The sequence below is a fragment of the Pollicipes pollicipes genome, unplaced genomic scaffold (genome assembly GCF_011947565.3).
Source record: "Pollicipes pollicipes isolate AB1234 unplaced genomic scaffold, Ppol_2.1 Scaffold_4881;HRSCAF=5763_pilon_pilon_pilon, whole genome shotgun sequence".
Classification (NCBI taxonomy): Eukaryota; Metazoa; Arthropoda; class Thecostraca; order Pollicipedomorpha; family Pollicipedidae; genus Pollicipes; species Pollicipes pollicipes.
The window spans coordinates 44,904,681-44,920,797 of NW_023596576.1; the positions used below are offsets into that span (position 1 = coordinate 44,904,681).

The window sequence follows — 16,117 nt, forward strand, 5'->3', positions numbered from 1 at the left end:
GACACGTTAGTGACTGCACATGTTTCAAAAAATTCATGGCGCTCCGCGAAAATTAAAGATGTATTTCAGATACAGTTTATGATTCTAATCGTCATAAAAGTGCCGATATTTTTGGCTTGAGTCTATTTTTCCCGCATTCCTATTGAGTATGCAGTCACCACGGTGCTTAAGTTGCAGCACGGTCTGCATAACTTGTACCCGCAAGCTGAATGGAAATAACTTCAGTTCCATAATGACCAGCATTTCAACATCAACACCGACATAAGCGACAATTTCGTAACCGGGGGCGTGTGGCATGAGGTGACTCCGGTCTAATAGTGACTAATTTGATCATCCATAATTCAAGGTTTAACATTTAATTTAACGTAAAACTATTCAGATACAATGTGTGTTAGAACTAGGCTAATTAAAAGCCGTTTCGCCAAAAAGGTGTTAATATAATAAATAATTAATGCTTACACAGGTCAAAACGTTTGCTCCAATGGTATCCCGAGAACCGCTCAACGGGCAGACTGCAGGAGACCGAAAATCCTTAACGAGAAAGCAACCCCTTTATAAAATTCTGTAGATAAACAAATGTCTGGACAAATTTTATTTCCAAATGATGACAATCCCGACACGAACGAATAGCATTTCGCGACCTATTTACGAAGCCTGAAACGGGCTCCAGGCCAAGTTACGGACATCGGTAACCTGGACCTATAAAAATCCTACCAGCGCCGAACCAAGACGCAGCGTCTACGTATCAAACAATCACGCGAATCCCGGGATCGTTCGATTGCGTACATATAGGCCCCGGGGAGCACGCATTTCCCTCGGGGCTTCAATTCTTGACATCGCCCGCGTATGGTTTCTCGCACCCCGCATTTCCCGTCAGGTTTCGCGGCAGGGGCTGCGCTGCACGCGATGTAGAGTATTCATTTGATTAGTGTCACCAAATGCGTAATATTCGCATAGTCTGGCGACAACATTCACCGCCGCATGTGGATTACTTCCTGCTGGCCTTGCGCAGACGGCCTCCAATTCCCTGGAGGCATTCAATGAACATTCGGGCGCAGCCGCCGGAGATCGTGTATTTCCGCGGTCCGGTGCTCCGCTGCTGTCCGGCCAGAGCACCGAACCCCCGAACAGGATGGCGACGACGGCTCTCAACACGGCGATGTCTGGGCAGGACGGGAGTGCGCTGAAGCCTCTGACATGTGGCGCTGGGTCTGAACGGCGAGACACTGTACAGCCCGAAGAGCTCTCCCTCACACATACACACACATATGCGACGCTTCCAACGAAGCCGGATCTGCACTTCCCGGTGGCTGATCCTCGCCCTGATTGCGGCCTGCCGCCTTCCGAGAACGTTCGGAGCGCCTCAGGCAATGAATGTGACCCGGTTCGGCCGACGCCACACATAAAACGACTAATGCACATGGACGAGCAGCCCGTACGGAAGCAGCGTGTGACGATCATGTTGTGCCCCTCCCTGATCGCCGATTGAAGTACGGTATCGGCGAAAGCTGGTGGCGATCGGGATCCCACGGTAACATTGCGAGCTAGAACGCATCTAACATACCTAGATGCAGTTATCAATCACTCAATATAACCCATCGCTATAGGCCCCCTATTACGCACCATGCCTGCATGCGCTCACAATCTGTGCTACACCCTTTCCCATCGTGACGGTGTGACGCCAGTGTGTCGCGTCCGACATATCCAGACTCACGTTACACCACCCGCACACACGAGCCACCGTCCTCCATCCTTGAGGTACCCGGTCCTCCACTAACGCAGCGACGGCTCGGCGTCCTGATCCCAGCCCGGGTCACGGGCCGTTCACGGGGGCCGCGGGAGCAGCGGGCGTCGCCGCACGCGGCCGACACTACGTGAGCGGCTCGACCGCCTTCACCTCGCTGCTGTTGGCCTTCCAGGCCAGGTACGTGTTCCAGAAGATGGCTATCGTCTGCACGAACAGCACCTGGTGGTGCAGCGGCACACAGTAGAAGTTGACGAGCTGCACAGCCGGCCACAGCTGGGGACGGAAGGCTCGCAGTTAGCGCCATGCGCGCGGTTCAAGCACTGTGTTTGTTCAAAGACACACCTTTGCACCTTCGTGAAGACTATCAGCCATCATTTACACCGTTCCTGGTATTAAGGCGAAGATCTAAAGGCTGCCAGTTCAAAGTTAATCTGTTTAAACGGTTTTAATGGGTACTGCTCGGGGTCCAAGTGGCCAGCTAGTGTTACTGTTTTTGAGAGACGCCGCCAGTTCCGGATTCTCAATCCACCCGGAGTCCGGTCACGATCCTGAGCACCAGATTTGTCAGGTCAAAAGAAGAGTTAACGGTGTAAAATGTGAGGCTCAAATAGCCAGCGTGTTCTAAGAATGCGAACGGCAGATTTCACGCAGCATGCAATCCCCGGAAGCCAGTGCCACGCAGGGATCAGGCTTTCATTTCACGCATCCCGATCAACCGAAACACTGAAATGACAACATTTTATGAAAAAAGAACTCACAAAGCCCCTTGGTGTCTGGGGCACGTTTCAATTGGAGCACAACGCGACCATTGGCTATTATTCGTTGCTCAAATGGACGTGGCTTCTCAGACCAAACAATCATTGAGGCAGCGCTGCGCCGGGCTCCTGTCCAAATGGCACACCATAGCTTATCAGGTTACTGGGGACGCAAACTTTTCGGGAACTACGTACGTGGTGCGCAGCGCGCGTGCTCAAACTCCCGCTCCCCCGGCTGCAGCGGGCAGTAAAACAACCAATACGCCCATCAAATCGGGTCACGCACTCAGCCGACTTCTCGTCGGCACCACGACCAGCGGCGATTACACCTCTGAACCTCTACCGCATGGGTCCCATGGGGCTCGACGCCTCCGGGCGTGGGCCACGTTTACGTCAGTACTCGCTGTGTAACGACCGGGACAGCTTCCTTTAATCACCACCATACACGCTGAAAAGGCTCTGAATCCAACTCGATAAAATAACAGTGAGATGGTGCCTTGTGATAGCGCCACTGAACCGGAGAAAGCGTAAACATATCGTCAGTTGTGAAATTGTTTTTTACAGTAATGGTCCCTGGTGAATAAACTAAAATTATGGTGGACGCCCCCCGCTGTAGCTGCTTGCTAATAGGGCCATTCCTCACCACGGCAACACAATTGCGTCCAACACTTTCCGCCTTGCCTGCTCCGCCTCAGCTTGAGTACTATTAGCCGGGGGGACATTTCCCCGGGGCACATTCCAAACAAAACTCATCAGCTGTGACGCAAAGCGACAAAGCTCGCCTGGGTCGATGGCTGTCATGCCCAGCGCGTACCACACCGCCCGTGACCGAGATCGCGCTGTATGCACCTGCCTCCTGACCAACAACGCTGTTCGAGGAGCGAAATCGTGCTTCTGCAAACAGGAGGCCCTCATGGCCACCGGTCCTGAGGACCTCTAGCTTGCTACTACTTGATACGACAAATAGCGATTACTGAAAACATCATCTGGTCATTTATGCCAACTTGCCAAATACCGATGCAGAACGACGCGGCACGGTCCCTCCCGTCCCGGGACAGAATATTCAAGCGTGGATGTTGAGAGAACGAGACTGGTAAGAGTGTGCCGTTCTGTGCAGCGGGGGGCACTGGCGAGGCGCTTTTCGATCTTTCCAATATAGCATTCTAGCCATTATTGACAAGAGCTGCCAATGGACTGTGCTTAATCGAGTTTGATCCCATTCTGACTGCCCTGAAGCCTGGAATACTCCCGTTAGCGAGGGCACTACTTTTGGAGGTCACCTGCAATGAATGCCCACGATCAGTCATTGTTCACAGGGCGCAATAAGTGCAACTGAATCATCCAACTCATAATATAAGCAAATCAATTAAATCAAATTAAGGATGAAATGTAAGTTACATGGCGCTATAAGTGCAAGTGAATCATCCAACTAATAATATAAGCAAATCATTTCAATTACATTTCAACTTCAACTATAATCAAATCACATTACAAGTCTTCCCACAATATCTGAAAAAACAAGTTAGTCACGGGGCCTGCTAATCAAATATTCCGGGCGCCGATGAAAAGAACCAAGGTGAATTGTTCTTCAAACAATACGCTCCATACGAGCTGATGAAGAAGCAGCCCCTCCACTGGAATAATTCCAGCAAAAAAAGAAAAAAACAGCCGCTTTGAACAGCACATCTGACTCGAGCACTTTTTTCCAGAAAACTGGCGTGGCTGTCCGGGTTAGACAGCCCTAGGTTAGATGCGCGCGGCAAAGGCTAAATTTTGGCCTAAGAGGAAGTTATTTCATCTACAGGGGTCGGCCAATCAACAGCCATCTTCGAGTTAAATAACCACGAGATCTGCCGAGGTCCCATAACAAGGCTATAATAATACTATAACAAGGTCAAGAAATGTAACTCAATCTGGCAATATGACAGTTGTGGTGCTCCGGCAACATAACAAAACTTCACCAGTTTTGCTGGCAGCATGCAGAGTAGAATATTACGCGTTTTACGTCGCTGATTGCTCATCAATCGCGTTGGACACCTGCGTACACTCGTACGCAAATTTCCCACTATATCCTGATGTTTGTATAATCATGTGCCCTACATTGCATCTTAAAGTAGCTAACAGGCGAGCAACAACTATAATTTTCAGACCTTGAACCACTGTTACCTTAAAACTTGTAATGGAAGGTCCATGAAGTAAGTTTAACATGCTTGCAAATGCGATTTGATCTGATATGATTCCACCCTTCGCATATTCCAGTCTGGCATCATAGACATCGTTCCATTTATTTCTCTGACATGGTTCGTGGTGTCTGATATGCTTGTAGCGTTGACATAGTTCCATTTACTCCTCTAACTTAGTTCGTGGCGCCTGATATGTTTAAGGACATTGTAATAAGAACATGTTATAAAGAGACATAAATGCCATTCGGGCTACCTCATTAACGCATCTTAGCATTTGATGATTACCAGTGGTGTAGCCAATATTAGGCGTATGGGGAAGGGGCTAATCAGTATGTTTCTCTTTCACGTCCTTCTTTAATGTATCAAAGGTTGCACTTTCGTATTTAGGCAAGGGCTTCTGAGGCCTCCAGGCCCCGTGTTATTTTGGTGATGAGTTGGACCTATTTGGTCCCAGAAGACTTTGGCCTCTAGCGGCCTCACTTGCCTTCCAGCTACGCTGACAGGTTAGGTACCCTATGGTTCCACTGCCTATTCAAGTGATGGCCATAGTACTTATTTACATGTAATCAGCATTCAAATGACACTGTAAAGGCACCCGTAAAGTGGCATTATGTCGTGGCAAGGAACTGTTTGGAAATCCAAAATGTCACCAATTAATGTTGTTGCTGTCCTTCACCCAGGCAACCCCTTTTCTGTTGGAAAATGACCTGCTGTAGCTGTCAGTACTGCATAATGCATGAATCAACCACCCTGCCCCTAAACCCCGTTAGATTCTGTGGAATCAGCTGACGCTGCTTGCCAACTAGAACTGTCATTTTCCTCTCACTTTTACACGTTGAAAGATGGCATCCTGCTCTACACATCACAAATCAATCAAGTCTGTGTTAGCTAACCGGGAGATATCCACGAAATGCCACACAAGACTTAACTTCAGCACCTTAATGTTTACCGTGAAGTGTTCAACCAGCAATGTTTGATACATCAAGGCAATTCTATCAGGCCCAACAGTACTAAGGCTGTCGACATTATACACGACCTGTACATTTTCAATATCCTTTTGTCCAATTTTCTTCATTTCTGGGCTTCTGAAGGCAAGGGGCATGAAAGGGGGGGGGGGGGAGGGTTGAGAAGGTTACAGCTGGGGATGATCTTTAAACTTCCTGGAAATCTTATGCTACTGTCATGGGCATTGACTGGACATAAATCATCAAAACTTTATGAAAGAATATCCTGCTGCCCCTGTTGAAAACCCATACATCTAAGCATGTAGCACACCAACTTCTTGCTAAAAGGGGTGCAGAAGGCCGGTTGTCGTCTTTAACCTACTTTGGGTCCGCCCGGTTGTAACCTTCTGAAAATCTAAAAAGCATAAAATGGCATTTGCGCTGTTCGCTTTTATTGTAAAATTTCATCTCCGAGCTCATGGATGTGCTCACAAGTGACACAGGCATTGCTATTGTCGACATGCGAAGTCAGATTGCACCTGGCTTCCCAACCCACTCGCCCAGGAAAATTGCTAGTGTCTCCCTTAACACTGAATGCAACCGTTGCCGCCATCTCAGTGGTCGTACACTCGAATACTTCCCTTCCGTCGACCTGACCGTCCGCTGGTCCGAAAGGGTCCGTGAAAGTTTGGGTGAAAACCGCCCCCAACGTTGATTAAAGCCGCCCGCGTTGGATGCAAAGTATGGTGCGGGGGTACGGTTTGGCTATGGAATATTTGACAGTATTTGACCAGTTAACACCCAAATGCCCCGGGGCGTCCCCAGAGTGACGTCAAGGTGAGAATGTCAGGCCTGGTCCCGTATATATTCCGAACACCCTAAGATGCAACCCACTCTCCGGATTTATTCAGCATCATCATTTTTTTCCAGGAACTTTCCCGCTAAGTCCCAAGCATACCGATAAGTTTCGGCCGCAACACAAGAGGCGCGCTCAACTCCGCACAACTCACCTAGCACGCCGACCTGACGGCCAAACACAAGGCCGATGCGCGGAATAGTGTACGTGAAGCATTGGCAGGCCGCGGACACGAAACCACGTGGTTCACGGCCGCCTTGTCACTACACTGAGAGAACGGCGACTGCGAATGGTTGTGAGTGGTCGAGTGAATAAAAGGGAACCTTCAGGACAGGAATTCCTCGGTAAGACACTTTCTCAGCTGTTGCGCACGCTGCCCTCACATCCTATATTGCAAGGCACTTCCGCATCGAATATCTAGAAACGTTGACAGCAAGATTGCCGTGAGCCGAAGCTCATCCCAACTCATATGAGCGTCGCCGCGGGCTCGTCATATTAGCTCAGCGGATCTCATAATGGCTTATCCCGCGGGGGCGCCGTCCCGACGCTGATCTTCCATCAGCGCATTGGTTGCGCCACTATCGACGAATGTTTTCCGTTCTTTTTGTTTTTGGTGTCCAGGTCCCCAAGTTTCGTTGCCTCACGATACCTTTATGCAAAGACGGCGTGCATGACATAATCCCTCTTGATAATCGCATTTTTGCATTTAATTTTGATCATTATCTGTGATTTGCAACGTGGTTATCCTGTCAGCACAGCCACAGTAAGTTTGAAATGCAAGAACGGCCGCCATGGCTAACGTGAAAAGGTCCTGCGAGCTGGTACAGGCCTTTTCACGAGCACTTGTATCCAGGGCATAGTCTCGCAAGATAAGCGTGGAGATTGAGGCGAAAAAGCTAAACCTTTCCTTTAAAATTCAGCGTAAAATGGTGCTCTCCCCAATGTGGCCTACTTCCTCCTCAAAGTTAAGGCGGAGACAAACATGAGAGGGGCTGCGGCCTTCCACTGAGTACATACCCTGCTCGTGTCCCAAACTCGACATAATCATAAGAAAAAGTAATGTTCCACAACTGGAGACAATGAGGCAGGCCTCAAATATGGTGAAAAAGGTGACTTGTAACTATTGATATGCTTTCATATGGAGTGTTCCACATAATCTACCCAAACACCTATCTTGAAGATGTTTTGGGGCACTTGATAACCCAGCCCTTCTTGAGACCTAAACCCCTCGAATTTCTGAGCTATACGCGCGCGAAAGCGGGAGAGTATTTCGGGGAAGGTATTCCATGGCCACCTTGAAAAGAATGTTCTAGGTAGCAAAATTTCAAGATATAGTAAATATTTTCCTCAATGCGTCAACGTTTGATTAAGGCGTCTAACCTTTATATGACGCAAGAGTTGTTGCCAGACTGGCCGTGTCAGAGCCACTGTGTCATACAGCCACTGTGGCCGATGGGCTGACTCTCTTTCAGTACTTTAACACGTGCCCGGGTGGCCGGCTAGATATCCTTCGCTCGGGTAGGGGAGGGTCAATTTGACCCCCCCCCCCGAGACCTCGCGAACTAAGAAAGCTAGAGACACCAAATTTACAGGGTACGTTGACCTGTACGTGAACTCATTTACGTTAAAGTCTCAGGTTCCTGGGTCATGACCTTCGGATCACAAAAGGTCAAACAAGGTCAAATTCCAGGTTGCTCTCCAAAGTGACCCCAGAACCTAGATAACCGTTTTTAAGCAGAACGCCACATTCTCTTCCAAGGTCAGTGACCTTGTTTGACCTTTTGAAAGTCAAGGTGACCAAAATCATACAAGATTGCTCTGAGTTTTGCATTTGACTAAGCGACAAAGATAACGCTAGGTAGTATGCTTCTTAAACAAAATGTCGACCTGGGTCATTTTAGGTCAATGACCTATTCTCACCTCCAAAATCAAATGACCACCAGAAACTGCCCCATGTAGCAGGCCCAAGAGCAACAAGACAGGTTGGTTTGGATTTTGGTGTGACCTTCATACCTGACCTTAGGTCAATGCAATTTGCTCATTCAACTGTTGTGCTGCCTAAGAAAGCGTCTCTGAGATGTATGGCTTCGTATAACACTCCGTTGTTGGATCAGATTGAAGGATTCCCTAGAAATTGCGTTCGTTGAAACCATGGCCCGACTTTGACCTGCCACAGGTCAACGACCTTACACGGGACATCTAAATTTTTGATGTCAAACGATCCGATATTCAATTGTTTACAGCTATGCAAAATTTGGCGCGGTTACGCGGCGTCCTTCGGAAACCATTCTGGAAAAGCCTTCGGGGTGTCAATTTGACCCCCACCCGAGCGCGTGTTAACTCACCGCAAGGCAGCTTGTTCATGTCCGCGTGTGAGATACACCAGACTATCGTTACAACCGCGCGCTTTGCCCCTTTTCTCTCGCTTTTATCTTGTTCCGTGATAATACATTTTTACTTGCATTTGCGTCCTCGGTTACGGCCCTTTTCTTAAGTTATTTGATTCCCGGTCTTTTGTCCCCCATAGCTAGTAGACTGCCCAAAACGTTCGCGTTACGTATCACAAAACGCGTTTCGTGATCCGTGCTTCAATTCGATGCGTTAGGCTGGTTGAGAGCCAACTGCTGCCCGTTGATGCGGCGTTTCGTGTTGACGGGCTCGGGAAATGAAAAAAAAAACATTTCTCATAATTGGATCGCTCTTGCACACCGCATGAACATCGAAGTGGCTGACTCCGTGTGCAGTGGTGCAGGCAGAGTGGGGACAGAAAGACCACGTGCCCCCCCCCCCCCCATTTCCCCATTTTGTTCCGAGGAGCCCAAAGAGTCCCTCGGCGCCTACGATTAAGGGCCCGATATGATGGCCCGAAAGGCCGGCCGCGGGTCGTATTCAGGGGTCTGGACTCACAAGGACGGGCACTCCAATGCCAGACTGAGGGCACTGCGCGCTGATCAGCGAGTCCTGAGTTGATAAGGGCCTTTACGCCGGTCATCCACTACCTGAGACTTACAGTCGGCTCCGTGCCAGTGTGGGCCTAAGAGCCCATTTTCCAAGCAGGAACAAAGCCGGCGCCAGCATGTGCATTGGTCGGGGCCCCAGCGAGCTATGCGTGTCGACGGCAGCGGTCACTTAACGCTCATTGCTTGGTCAGGCGGCCTCCACGTCATTGATGCGTGCGCACAGTGCATTAAACGCTCTAGCTCGCCAAACCTGAGTTAGGCGCAGCAAGGTCGGAGTCACACACAGTCGCGGGGCATTAAAATAGGCAAGTAGATTATCTTAAAACCTACATGCCTCAAGATATTTAAAACAACCCTCGTGTCAAAGATCGGTTTCCTATCAACGAAGGAGCGCAGAGACGGTCTACGCCATGCGTAGGGGCCGCAGTAACGGTGACGCTCAGCTTGCGGGAGACGACACAGCACGAGTACACTGGAAACTGACAGTGGGGAATCGCATCTGGAACACGCTGGCGCTTGACCTCCGGACGGAAGAAAGCCGTGCGTTCCGTGGGTATGGCCGACACGGACGCGACAAAGGCTGACCTTCTCCTTCCTGCTATTGCGGTAAGAGGATAGCCAGTCACCTATTCTGTCATTTACCGCCCGTAACCTATTTCTCGCGCTGTCATGGGTGTCGCGCTCCCCTCATGCCAAGACTGACGCCATCTTTCCTTCAGACGGGCGGAGAGCAGCTGTTTTCAATCAGTGTATGGTGCGCGAGCGGAATGGGCTACTCGCACCCTTCTACTACTCGCACCCTACTCGCGCGGTCGTGGGCTACTCGCACCCCTCCTGGTAGAAGTATCAGCATTCTCATTACCAACCAGCCCGACGTGTTTGGCACCCAAACAAAGACCACATGATTTTGACCCAGTTGAGAACCACCATCTGCCGTAGGATTTCACTCACTAGGGCATGCTCCGTTTTTAGATCCTTGATGGCTAAAATACCGTTTAAGGAGCTTGATGCGATGAAAAATAGTTTCCCTCGGTGTTCTTCTGTGTGTTTCCCTCGGTGTTCCAAAGCTTCTCTTATTGCATAAAGATCGGCCAAAAAATTGAGCATTATTGAGGCAGTGTACAACCCTTCCCCAGTCGCTACAAATGATACCACATCTCGTGCCTTTTCCCGCCCTGGCACTGTCTGTGCGTAAACGTCCATCCATGCGTTAAGTACTCAGCGCGTAAGCCGAACGCAAACTCGGCCTGCACCTCAGCAGAGGTCATGTACCGTTTGTCCGACGCACACAGGTATCGGTCACATGCAGGCATCATGATCTCCCAAGGTGGGCACACTGCCACGCTAGGTACGGCAACGTCCTGTCTCGTGATACTCACGTCCTGTGGGCTTAGGTGAACTCGCACACGCATGGGCTTAGAAGTGCTGGTTCTGCCCATGGCAAACAGCGGAATCAGGTGTGACGAGAAAAGGCTCTGATGGCTGGGTGAGTTGGAGACTGTGCAACTTTCACAGCGTAGCGCGAACTAAGCATCTCGCGTCTGAGCTCCAGCGGTGGCTCGTTCGCCTCAGCCAGGAGACTGACGGTGGCACTGCTTCGGAACGCTTCCGTCGCAGTGCCAGCGCAGTCATGGTGTGCTGTGTTCAGCGTGCGCTTGGTTAGATCGCGCGCTGAGTCGAACGCCTGGCACCCGAGCTCCAGTTTTGAGCCAATCAGAGCCCTGTATACACGGATTTTCCGATCTGCGCCGTAAAATAGCCTACTGACAACTCTGAGGATGCTCATCGCCTTGGTTATCATCGCCCTTATCCACAGCAAAGTTCCCAGGGCGTTTTTTTTGTTGTTGTTGTTGTTTATTGGTGTTTTCGGGCGCGCCGACTGCAATGGTCATTTTGCGCCCATAACGATGCTTTTACTTAATAAGCATGGTGTGAAAATAACTTGAAAATCAATATCTTTAAAGGACGAAAAGAGTTGTTTGGAATCAAGAAAGGATGAACTGTCCCCGAGCACATCGCTAATCGTCAGGGGCGAAGCCTGAGGACCAAAGTGACGTCGTCGTTCTTCGATGAGGCACAGACATGATACAATGACATGGTGGACAGCGAGAACGGCACTACATCGCTGGCATAGGGGTCTGTCGGCTCCATGCAACAGATGGCCATGGGTGGCATACGTATGCCCAATACGCAACCTGCATAAAGCCACTTCTTCTCACCGCATACTGCGAGAGCATGACGGCCACAAGCCCAACTCGGTTTTTATCGCCCTGAGTTTACTGCCGCCCACCTTGTCCCAACAACGCAAATTGCTGCAATTTGCTTCTCAGGAAGGTATTGACTGCCGGGCGGAAATTTCTGGCAGGGACCGGCAAAAACCGGGTACATGGTGCAACCGCTAACAGCGGCATCAGCCCACTCGTTGCACACGATACCGACGTGACTGGGAATCCAGCACAGGGCAGCTCTCTTTCCGACCCGATTCAACTATGTCAGGCGTATATAGATAATATGTCCTGTATAAGGTGACATGATGGATGAAAAGACTTCAGTGCAGAGGGATTGTTCAGTGAATCTGCAAAAATGGCGTGTGAATATTCTTCACCAACTTCTATGAAACATATCGCCCTGGTAATTGCAATTTATTCCGCTGTGGAAACTGACGAGTGGGCCGGTAACGAGAACGACCCGAGTGACGGAACCGCTGACGAAAGCACGAGTCACGCCCTCCGAGGTTTTGGATCAGTCTGTGTACGTCAGAGTGCATCCTTCATAACACGACAGAGGCTCAAATGCCCTGGATCTCATTAGGTGTGGTGTGACGTCTTTTTTCCTAATTTCCGTAAGCGAAGTGTCAATGAAGGATATGGTCACTTGCCAAGGAGGAGAAGCCAGGTGGTTTGCTTGCTTTACACCTCGAAGAGGAATTCCACCCTCGAGCAATAAGGCTCTCATTTGGAAGCCAAAAGTTAAAGCGTGCTGCTGCGGCCCATGACGAAGGGAACTCGCGAAAACCGGGAAAATACTGCAAAATATGTCGAATGAAGTGGGAACTGCTGCAGCTTCAAGACATAACGTATGCCGAGCATTTTCCTCCCCGCCGAAAGTGGTGGCTCGTGTGCCTCCGTTAAAAGGCTGACGGAAGGTGATGTGCGGCACGCCCCAGTAACAATACGAATGGCAGTATGGTGAACGGTATCAAGAACACGCTTGCTGGACTCACATGCGTCATCATACACAAAGCATGCATAATCCAGTTTGGAGCGGACGAGTAAACGATATAAAAGCATGAGCGTGCTTCTGTCTGCCCCACGTGATGTGCGAGACACACACTTTAGTATGTTGAGACATTTAAAGCAGCGATCGCGTAACATTTTAAGATGTGCATTATATGTAAGGCGGCGGTCAAAGTGCATTCCAAGGTACCTGGCCACAGCCTTATTTGGAATAGAGCAACCATATAGACAAATGGTCAGATCATCACTTCACTGGCGACGACACAAAATGCATCACAACGGTCTTTTCGCCTGAAAAACGAAACCCGTTCCTGTCACCCCATCTCTCAACGCGGTCCACAGCCAGCTGGAGACGTCGCTCCATCGCTGGTGCCCTCGCTGCACTGGTCCAAAAAGCAAAATCGTCAACAAAAAGGGCACGTCCGACCGACTGGGGGAGCAGATCACAAATGCCGTTTATCATAACTGTGAACAGGGCTACACTTAACACGCCGCCCTGGGGCACGCCGCCTACTTGTTGGTACCTATCGGAGAGGACGTTGCCGACCCGAACGCGGAAATATCGTTAGGCTAAAAACCTTTGGAGAAAAGTATCCATATGGCCACGTATGCCATATTTAAAAAGCTTTCGAACAATACCATGGCGCCATGTGGTGTCATAGGCGACTTCGGTGTCAAAGAACACTGTCCCCATATACACTTTCTCTTGAAAACCCTTGCGAACCGTAATGTTCAAAGCTAAAAGGTTGTCCACCGTACTACGGTTTTTCCTAAACCCGCACTGCGAGTTACTAAAAATAGCATTGCTCTCCAAAAACCAAGTGATTCGAACGTTTACCATCCTTTCCATGAGCTTGGAGAGTGATGAAGTCAGTGAAATGGGTAGGTAATGCAGAGGGTCCGTCCCACTCTTTCCCGGTTTTAGAATAGGCACCACAACAGCTTCCCGCCAGGCTGGAGGGAATTCAACACTTGACCACACCCTGTTGATGGCCGCCGATAGTACGCGACATGCACACGGTGGCAGATGTCGGAACATCTCATTGTGGATGTCATCAGGGCCTTCCGATACACTAGGAAGCTTTGCGATTGCCGACTCCAGCTCCACCAAAGTGAAGTGCTCATTGTACGCCCGTGGATGCCTTGTGAAAAAGTCCACCACGATTGTGCTCTTTGTGCTCTTTGCTGTAAGAACTGTGGGCTCGTGTTTGCACCCTCGCTACAGTGGGAGGGTGCTCGGGCGATCTCGTTAGCCATATCCAACGGATGTCACCACCTGGCCACTAACATGTAGCACAGGAAGTGACACGGATGAAAACTGCCCAGATACGTGTTTGATCCGAGCCCAAACCTGCGAAGTTGGTATGAATCGGTTAAGCGTGCTTACATGCACACGCCAGGATCACGTTTCGCTTCTTTTATCGTGCGACGGGCGAAACCTTTCGCCTTCTTAAAAGCTACTGAACTCTCCAGGGTGCTTCTGGCATTAAAAGCTCGGAAAGCACGTTTGCGAGCGAGAATTGCGTCACGACACTTCTTTGTTCACCAAGGCGCAGGACTGCGACGGGGAAATCCAGAAGTGCGCGGGGTGTAATCGCTAGCGCAATCTAGAAGTTGGTAAGATCCTCAATAGAGGGTTCCGCCCTCTTACCTCCGGTTTGACACAATGTCTCCAGCCAAGCCTCAAACTCACTCCAGTCAGCCTTGTCTAAATTCCAATGCCGTATTCTTACACCAAATGTTCCGCTTATCTGGAATCGAAGCCACGTTGGGAAGTGACCGCTGCTGCCCATTGGATCACCTGCCACAGACCTTTCGAGGCTCTCCACCAGCTCGGGACTAGACTCAAGTCAAGCGCGGAAGTCTGACCAGACGGAAGTGTAAAATGAGTACGAGTCCCTGTGTTTAAAATACACAGTAACAAGTCACGGATAAAATGTTCGCAAATCCTTCCACGGGTGTTCGTGCTATCACAGCCCCACGCAGTGTGATGAGCGTTGAAGTCGCCTAAAAGAAAAAATGGCGAAGACAACTCATACACTGTATGTCTCATCTCTTCCAATGGAAAAGCGACGCCAGGTGGAAGATATAGGGAGCACACCGTGATGTAACGGTGATTAAAATGTAGGCGTGCGGCTACAGCCTGTAGCGTAGACCGCAGGTTCAACCTCCTGGCTGGCACGCTGTGGTGGACTGCAAGGACACCGCTGTGTGCGATACCGTCGGTTAATACATCGTTGCGAAGCAGGGCCTATCCCTTCAGCGTGCAGTGGTGACCAGACGCCAGCTTGGTTTCTTGCAGCGCTACGGCTGCAGGACAGTGCTTGCTGACGACAGCCTAGAGGTCGAGGACATTCGCCCTTATTCCTCTACAGTTCCACTGTCAGCGGGGGCCTCCACTGGCCTTCTCGGCGATGATGTACCGCTGCGAGAGGCGGGCTCCTTGCTTGCACCGGACAAACGATTGGCCGCCTTAGCCCTCTCCAACTCGGCCGAGCGGGCCCGCTTGGCGTCGCGGGCACGCCTGTCTGCCTCATGCCGCTCCATCGTTTCCACTGCCCGTCCACACGCACTCGCCAGTGTCGCCGGGGGCGACGAGGGCAGCGGAGCGCCAGACGGCGAGGACGGCCGAGCCCGCGGACCATGGCCGCGCTTGACCACCGTCCATCCCTCCTCCTCCCCCGCCAGCGACTCCGACGACACCTACGGGGCCGGCAGTCGAGTAGGACGCAGCTGAAGGACCCGGAGAATCCGACTGAGCGGGAGTCACCTGTCCCGCCGGCACCAGACAAACCGAAGGATCGCAGGAGCGCGATGAATTGGACCGCTGACATGTGATTGATGCTGGTGGACTGTACTACACAGGTTTTGGATTTTTCGGCACAAGATACTTTGGAGTGATTAGCCTCACTGTTCACGCGCCTCGCGGGAAGACATGTTCTTTGAAGTTTTGAGTGACATAATCTCCTTTTCCTTCATGAAGGCTGGACAACTTCAATCGAAAGTTGTATGCGGTATCTGCCCCGTGCCACAGTTCACACGCCGGGGCTGCAGAGAGGTACACCGGCCTCCCGAATGCTCGAAAGATGCACACTTCCCACAAACAGCTCAATTGCGGCAGTGTGGTGTTGTATGACCAAAGCGCTGGCATTGAAAACACCGCATCGGATTCGGAACGAAGACTCTGACTTTGACAACAGCGTAGCCAACGCGGATACCTGAACGTAGATCAGGCCGGTTAAATGTCAATATAATGTTATTTGTAGGGATTTGGTCATCGCCCCCTCTGGTCGTGATCCCCCACGCTGCAGTGACCCCAAAGATTCCCAACTCTTCGATGATTTGCTCTTCGCTGACGTCACGAAGGTCATAGCAGTTTATCATGCCTTTTAAGAATTTTTTCGTGTGGTGCGGTGTGACCGTGACTGGCACATGT

At 50.5% G+C, this 16,117-nt stretch overlaps 1 protein-coding gene across 1 annotated transcript in view; it reads right to left on the reverse strand.

Annotated features, from left to right (window-relative positions):
* Positions 1 to 604: 604 nt before the first annotated feature.
* LOC119101805 (protein Mpv17) overlaps positions 605 to 16,117 on the reverse strand; it is a 62,815-nt gene continuing 47,302 nt past the window's right edge. The window contains exon 5 of the mRNA XM_037225228.1: positions 605 to 2,020. Coding sequence (XP_037081123.1) covers positions 1,871 to 2,020 — 150 coding nt within the window. The 3' untranslated portion in view covers positions 605 to 1,870. The remainder of the gene's footprint in view (positions 2,021 to 16,117) is intronic.